General features: G+C 31.9%; 1 protein-coding gene across 1 annotated transcript; it reads left to right on the plus strand.

The window, feature by feature from the left end:
• The first annotated feature begins 1,763 nt into the window (after nt 1-1,763).
• LOC123918481 (28 kDa heat- and acid-stable phosphoprotein-like) lies at nt 1,764-4,795 on the plus strand. Its single transcript, XM_045970544.1, has 8 exons — nt 1,764-1,957; nt 2,700-2,737; nt 3,643-3,723; nt 3,844-3,927; nt 4,027-4,061; nt 4,196-4,281; nt 4,397-4,462; nt 4,558-4,795. Exons 1-8 carry the CDS (start codon nt 1,891-1,893, stop codon nt 4,590-4,592), a joined length of 492 nt encoding a protein of 163 aa, XP_045826500.1. The 5' UTR covers nt 1,764-1,890; the 3' UTR covers nt 4,593-4,795.
• The last annotated feature ends 3,788 nt before the right edge of the window (nt 4,796-8,583 follow it).

The following is an 8,583-nucleotide window of genomic DNA, read 5'->3' on the forward strand; positions in this document are numbered from 1 at the left end:
CATATTATATATATATATATATATATATATATATAGGGATGATAATGAGTAGGATATGGATAGGGTATTATAGTACCCATAAAGAATATAAAAAGGTATGAAGAATATAAAAAGATTTTTCATTTAATTTTCAAAATAAAAGTAACTAAGTTTAAGTTGATGGTTACACACAATACAATGTGATAGCCAATAAGATTTTAGAAATGTTACCTATGAGGTTGTGTAATCTCGAGAACCACAAACTATTAATTTCCTTTATACATCAACCGTAAGCCAACCTAATCACATAGAAATAACCGTGAACATTTTTTTCCAAATAAATGAGATCCACAAAATTGAAGAGTACGACCAACGGGCATTATTTGGAAAACCACAAGTTACTTCCAACTAATGAGTAAACCGTCAAATACCCCCTAAAATTTTAAAATTCGTCAAATATCCTCCTGAAATTTGACAATTTACTCTCCAACTAATTAAGTATTACATTCCACGCTTCACCAAAAAATCACATTAAAAAAATAGATGAGTAATATTTTCATCTTTCCCACAACCACGTGGACATAATAAAGAGTTGATATTTGGCATTCCACGTCACACTAAATCATTCTTATCAGGAAGCCAATTATTAAACAAACACAAAGCAAAAAGATACACTTTCAGATGAACCAATTAATTTCATATTATCGCCTTCATGACTGATATAGGACCGTATGAGACTCATGAGTACGCATATGATAAATATTGTTAATAAAATACTCATTGTCACAATCAAGACTCCAAACTCATCTATATTAAGCATTAGCCTACAAGACAAAGTTAGCCACCACCAAACAATACTTCTTCAACTCCTCTTCCGAGAGTTAGTAAATTGATCTTGACGTTTCCATTTTGTTTTTATATTTATATTTCTTTCATTTATATTTTTTTTTAGGTTTGCAGACGAAGTAACAAACATCATTTAAAACATACATACACAATTGGAAGATTTTGGATTCGAACATGAGTGAAAGTGTCTAATCTAATAATATCAATATTTGTTAGCTAGACTATAATTGGGGTGGGATGGGTTAAAATAATATCAATATTTGTTAGCAAGACTATCAATATTTGTTGCTCAACTAGTTAGTTGAACTAAGGGTTAAATGAATTGAATGTTCAGAGTTCAAGTTGTGACAAAGTGTAGAAAAATTAACATAACAATTAACTAATTATAATTTGCCATTAAAAAAAAACTATTTATCATTTTTTTTAACCATGTGAATAGTTAAAATGTGATACATAGTTATTAGGGCCGAGGAATTTAGTAGTAACACCTTTAAGCCAATATAACTGAGACAAAATGGATGATCACATGTCGAGTTGTCTCGGATTGCAGGTCTAAAATGACCAAAATCAATCATGTATTATGAAAAAGCTATTTCTGATTATTCATCTCTCTATTTTTTAATCTTTTTATTAGTGGTGGCTTGAAAACACCAATCTGATCAACCTATGAACCAGACAACCCTAACTTGTTTTGAACTCTTGATTCTCTTCGGGTGAGTCATTTTGGCCCGGAGCATCTGAACGTGCCCGATGCTAATAGTTATCGTAAAACAAATAACATTAATTCAATTATTTTAGAAACTGAGGGTCAAAATTGTAAATATCAAAAACAGAAGGATTTATTAAAAAATTAAATAAAAATGATAAAATAAATTTCGTAAAAAATAATAAAAAAAAAAAATGAGGCAAAGCAAAATTGTATTTAAGCACGTCAAAATTATTAAATTAGGGTTTTCGATAAACAAAATATCCCCCTTACCCTTAGTCCTCTACTCTTCAAATTCAATCCATCAAAGGCTCTCTTTCTGAAAATCAAGAGAGCCAATTACTTCATCAATTTTCACCATGGGAAGGGGAAAATTCAAGGCTAAGCCTACTGGTCGCCGCAACTTTTCTACCCATGAAGACATGGGTAAGTGCAATTCAATCAATCAATCAATCAATCAATCCCTTTTAATTTTTCTGCTCGATTTCCGATTAAATTATTCATCTTTGGTGTGATTGATAGATTTTGGTTTGTGGGTATGCTTTAATTTTCCTTCACACATCGCATGATTCCATGATTTTTGTTTTTGTAAAATTTGATTTTTTTTTAGCTTAAAATAAAGTTATTTGGTTTGTGGGTATGCTTTTAATACTTTGAGTTTTTTCATTCGGAGGTTTGTTGATAAAAAAATTGAATTTTTTTATGGGACTGTTAGATCTGAATGGACTGCAAATTTGAGACTTTGTGAAGATTTGTTGTTAGAATTGAAGATAGGGTTTGTGATATTGACCTTAGTGAGGTCACCATCCTTATAGTGATGCCTTTGCATGCCTGATTGATTGGTTTATCAAATAAATTATGGTTTTTAGCTTTCTCTATGGGTGTGTTTGATTTTAAAATTGTATCGGCGTCTGGACAAATTGGGGGAAAGATATCTAACAATAAGTTGTTCAACACCTTAAAAGTTTGTGTTGTTTTGTTCAATACTTACTTTTTGGAGATCAAACACACCCTATATGTAACTTATTGAGTATGTTTTGTGGTAACTACAAGATGTACTTTAATTGAATGAGATGTGAGTGACTTCTTTGATGAATAAAAAAATGTCTTAATTATGTCGATTCAACAAGCTGTTCTAAAAACTTGATGTTTTTTATGATCAATGCAGTTGCTGGAACCTCCACCCGTCCTAAGACTTTTCGACAGGTTTTTTTCTGCCTCCTACTTCGCCTTTTATTTATTTATCATTGACATGCATGCTCTGGTGTGACCACCTGCACAAAGTATGTTAGCAATATAATTTTCACGTTTTCATAGGTTAATATGCAGATGAACATGTTTTCATGTCCTGTTTATTTTAGTTATTAGTTTGCATAAGACATCACTTTTTAATTCTGGTTCCTTTTGAATTTTAAATTCAATTTGTGTATTAGTCTATTAGACTTATAAGTTGAGTAAATTTGATCCACATGTTGCAAATTATGAAATCATGTTTGGCACGAGCCATTCATATTCATATTGCAACGTCCCCTACCCACTTTTCTTCTTTCACCATATAAAACACCTGACTAGTCACACTGTTATAGACCATGTAATCATGTAAACCATCCACCACAGTGTCTCATCAAACACTCTAGCCTTAAAAACATAGCACCCTTATTCTCTTTGAAGCTCAACAGGCTGCCACCCTATCCTCCACATGCTGACTCCAACTGACCAATCAATTACCTAGCCCATGTGCTGCATCCCTTCAGTTTCTCTGTTTCAAGAGCAGAGCAACTTCTGGGTTGCTTAATTTTAGCTTTATGTTGGGTCATTCAGTTTGGCGAAGGACCCAATAAATCATTGCCAAGTTATTTAAATATATTTTTTTGAGGCTGCCAAAGTTAGTAATTATTTGTTAATGTTAGTATTTTTCTTCTTCACTAGGACTAGAACCTTGGATTTTTTACTCCTTTAACCTTTAGCTCAAACCAGTTGAGAAGTCATCAAGAAGTTTATTGAAATTGGCCAAGAAGTTTACAAATCAGCATTATATATTTTCGGTTTTCGCTATATGTTTTACAAATGAGTATTATATAACATGCTAATTTTTTCTACAATCTTATTAGAAAGAACCTGAGAATGAAGAGGAGCCAACTAATGAAGTTTCCGAGGAAGAATCTGAAGAAGAATCTGAAGATGAAAATACTGTCAGTACATTACAATAAGAAGTCTCTACAATCTTCTTTTGTACATCTTTTATACGTTTCAGTTATTTCTATAGTTTTCCCCATCAATATGAAATTGATGATGTTATGTATTGTCTGCAGAAGGCAAAAGGTGTTCAAGGGGTTATTGAGATTCAAAACCCTAACTTGGTAAAGCCCAAGACCATTAAAGCTAGAGACATTGATGTGAGTTTTTCGTTCCATTTTTTTCTTGTCTTTCTTAGATATCTTTGTAACAATAAATTCATATGAAAAGAATAATGCTATATTTCCTTCTCAACGCAGATTGGGAAAACCAGCGAGCTTTCAAGGCGCGAAAGGTATCTTTATTTTTCATTTGCTTACTTTTTACCAACAGGGATCACATTTCAGTTATAAATTGATATAATATCGAAGATGAATCTTCTGTATTAACAGCTTTTCTAATATTTTGAAAATTGCCTTCTGTTCTCAGAGAGGAGATAGAGAAACAGCGAGCTCATGAGCGCTACATGAAACTTCAAGAGCAAGGAAAAACAGAACAATCAAGGAAAGATTTAGGTACTATTTGTTCTCGAATCTAAAACCACTTAATATACCATATTTTTAAAAAGTTTTTTACCTATGTGAGATTTTAATTCCCTGATGACCAATGTTCTGTAACCTTGTCTTACAGATCGTTTAGCTCTCATACGTCAAGAAAGAGCTGAAGCTGCCAAAAAGCGTGAAGAAGAGAAAGCGGGTATGTTTTTAGTAATATTTTTCTTGCTTATTCTTTGCTGAGATACCCTGAAGAATGAATTTTGACACTGATATAATTCTAAACAATTGTTTCAGCCAAAGAACAAAAGAAGGCTGAAGCTCGCAAGTAAATTTTGTGGGGCATGTCGCACGCGAACAAGTTTTTCTCCAATTTTCTGGAGGAATATCTGCTCTCGCTATATTTTTAACATTTTATATGTCCGTTTAGCTTCTTTATATTGAATATTAACATTCCATGTTGGTAGCATGTAGCGCAATTACTCCTTCACTTAATGACTTGAAATCTTGATTATATATGTTTTTTTCCTCTGTATGTGGCTTTTGGTTTTAAAATCAAAATTCAGTTTTTCTAAGTATATTTTATTTGCTTGCATATAAGTATATGTTTTTATTAGAGCTTTAAGACGATCCATTGGTCACAAGCATAACTTGATTAGGGCAATCTCTTGATTTGGCATACCGCAATCGTAAGATTAGTTTTTATTAACACTAGGATTCATACTCAATGTTGTATGTAATTTACATTTCTATGCTCCTAATATATGCTTAAATTACACTCAAATTTTGTTAAAACTGGTTTACTGACTTTTAAAAACAGAAAAACGAATTTTTTTCTAAAATTGGCAACGAAACAAATTATTGGCTGAGTCGCGTACTAGGTCGCTTTCTTTAAGACGTTTCGCGGAACTACTCGAAGAAGTGCACTGTAGTATATCAACCGTGAAGTTCCTAGGATAAAACAGCCGTTTTTCAAAAGTATACCGATAAACTACTGCACTGTAGTATCGGTCAGAATAACACCAAATATGGTACGAAATTTTGAACCACTCTAATTGATATACGAATATCAATTCTACGGCAACAACCGTTCAAAAATTGAAACAACAATAATTTAAAACGAAGAAGAAAAATAGAGAGGAAAGAAAGCAGTTTCTCAGAATGCAGAGAAAAAGAAAAGTGATTTTAAAACTGAAGAATGAATTGGTATTTATAGGCAAGCAGAGAACTGGAATCAGAGGATTTTAAGGAGCAGAATTTGCTCAGTCAAAATTCAAACGTGGAGAAATAATAGGGTCACGTATTTTTGACCGTTTAACAAATAAAAATCTGTTTCAGACTTGGTCTAAGCACATTTAACATGTGCGAATTAAGGGACACGCATAAAAGAAATTTAAATTCAAAAATTTCTTTTTTCTTAGTATTAAAAAATTAATATATCACCCAAGCCCGAGCCGGCCGGCCGGGCGGCGGCGCGCGCGTGATATTCGACATTGTGTGCGGTCTCCCTTTCTTACAAAAGTGGGTACCCCAAGGGCACACCCTTGGGTTGCCACCTTTCTTACATGGTTCTTACACTTGTGTTTATTTCAATACCAAGTTTCCTCCAATTCTTCATCATGTTCCAACAAATTTTTCTCACTTGTGTCTCAAGAAGGATTTAATGCGCAATACTTCAATACGTTTTTCACGTAAATGAACCTCTTTAGTCAAGTGGTGATTGATGTCGGATTTGGTAGGAGGACAATAGTTTGATGGGTTTCTGAATTAAATTAGGTGGTCTGGTAGGTTGAATATTAGTGGTGGAAAAAAATCGTAAAATATTTTCCTAATACTACCGATTTTTCATCATTCGTGTTGTAACCATGCAAGTGTTGCTCCTATTTTGGATATCTTGTTATTGGTTTGAAGTTAGAAAACGAAACGGAGACATTTATCATCAAAAGTAGTTGCTAATAAACGTTAAGAATCACAAAAAGATAGTACTATTTTGTAACATATTCATCTTTGGCCAAGTCTTCGGTAGAGGTGGGAATAGGCTAGGCCGAGCTAGGCTTTGCCAAGCCTGAGCCTGGCCTGTCAAAAAATCGAAGGTCTAAGCCTGGCCTGTGGCCTATCATAGGCTTAAATTCTAGGCCTGAGCCTGGCCTTTTGAAAGTCTGATGTGGCCTGTTAGCCTGTTTAAAAGCCTATTTCATATGAACATATTTAAATAAATAATTATATTTATTTTGAAATATACTTATGAACTAATAAAATAATGTTCCATTTGATATTTTAGAGAATTTGACTATATATGTCATCATATTTCAATTCTAGTTTATAATAATACATTTATATATGTTAAAAACTAATGTAGATTAATAAACTTAAATTACTTAAAAAGTTAATAGATTTATAATTTAATCAAAGTATAAATTTTAATATATAAATAATAATCGTAATAAAAATATTATTCATGTTAACTTAAATAGGTCGGCCTAGTAGGCCTCAAAGGCTTTTTTAATGGCCTGCGGCCTGGCCTTTTTAGCTAAATAGGCTTATAAAAAAGCATTGGCCTGCTCTATTTAAAGAAATAGGCTGGCCTGGCCTGAGCCTATGTAGGCTAGGCCTTAAGGCCATGTAGGCCGACCTGGCCTGTTCCCACCTCTAGTCTTCGGGGATGAGATTGTAATTATGAAATAGGGGAAGATATGTAATATTTTAACAAGGAAAAACACAATAATTCCACTTATATTTTAACAATATTATATAACAAATTTTTAAATAAATTAGGTGCGATTTTTAAATAAACACTTTCATTCTAAATAAATTTTCTATTTTAATATAATGACAAACTTAAATATCGAATAAAAGTCAATGGAACCGTGCGATTTAAACTAGTTTGATAAATAATAGATAAATATTGTAAAAAAAGAAAAGATACCTAGTATAATAGGGGTTTCGTAAAAATCAAATAAAACAACTACTTTGTATTTCAATCATATATAATATTCAATCTCACATATATGCATGATTAAAAGAGTCATATTTAGTATGTGAAAAAAAAAGAGAGACATATTATTTTTGATAATAGAGACATATTATTTCTTAACAAGATATATTGATGTGAATTAGTTGCTGTGTTATTTGTTATTGAAATGAATGACTATATATATAGTCATATTTTTTTTGGTCAAGTAGCCTAGTGGCTAGAAAATCCACCTTAAAGGTGAATAAGTGGAGTGTCAGGGGTTCAAACCCCAACAGCTAAGTCATATTTAACTAATGAGAATGAGAGAAAATCAATTTGTGAATTGTCCAATATTTAAAATTTATTTTATTTAAAATTAATAATATATTAAGTTTGTCATATTTTCTTTAAAGATTTGTCTAACATGTGCAATATTGCACATGTTAAAGTAACCAAAAATAGTAATTATTTAATAAAAAACAATAATTTTTTATATTTTTTTAAAATCAAACATTTAATATGAAATGCACAATTTCTAATGCAAACTTACTATTTTGAATTTCTTAACATGTGCAAAGTTGCACATGATAGAAAAACCCTTTCTTTAATTAATATTCATAACTCTTACATTTCTAAATTAAAATAAAATTATTAATTTCATATTACGTTCAAAATTAAATAAGTCAAAATATATATGTTTATTTTAATATGAGATAAACTCTACGAGTTTACGAGTTAAATCTACGTTTCGATTCCACTTAGCAAAACGAGCTGACGTAAAAACTAGATTCTGAAAATGCCTAAGGCGGCTGTTTTGTATGTAAGAATACTCTTAAGAGGGTTTGTGCATATGCTCTCTCTACATCCACAAGCAGTCACTTTGAGCGGGTTCTTGCTATGTACACCAAGCCTCGCCTTGAAGCGAAGGATAGGAACAAGGAATCGATGTGTTCCAAAAACATGCTAAAGCTGGTTTATTTAGATTAAGCTGTCAATAAGAAAACTTGAATACTATGATGTAACCATTAATACATTTCATTCAATGTTAAATAAAATAAAAAGAAGCCGGCAAACGTATTCTTGATGCACCACAAACCACAGGACATGGTTCTCAATCATATGGTTAACTGATGAAAACATTCACCTTACAGTATTTGAAAGGAGCAAGTTCCTTATAATTTAAGTCAGCTAGGAATATCCTACCAGGCAGCTACTTAATCTCCAAAAGGGGAGAGCGATAAGTTTGAAGTTTTCATTATGAAAGGATGAAAAAAAGTTAAGCAGGGAACATACCAGTTCGAATAATTTGCACAGTCGGCGTGCATGCATAAATGTGAATAAATAAAAGCATGGTTAAGATTAAGAAAAGG

Source organism: Trifolium pratense, linkage group LG3, assembly GCF_020283565.1.
Source record: "Trifolium pratense cultivar HEN17-A07 linkage group LG3, ARS_RC_1.1, whole genome shotgun sequence".
NCBI lineage: Eukaryota > Viridiplantae > Streptophyta > Magnoliopsida > Fabales > Fabaceae > Trifolium > Trifolium pratense.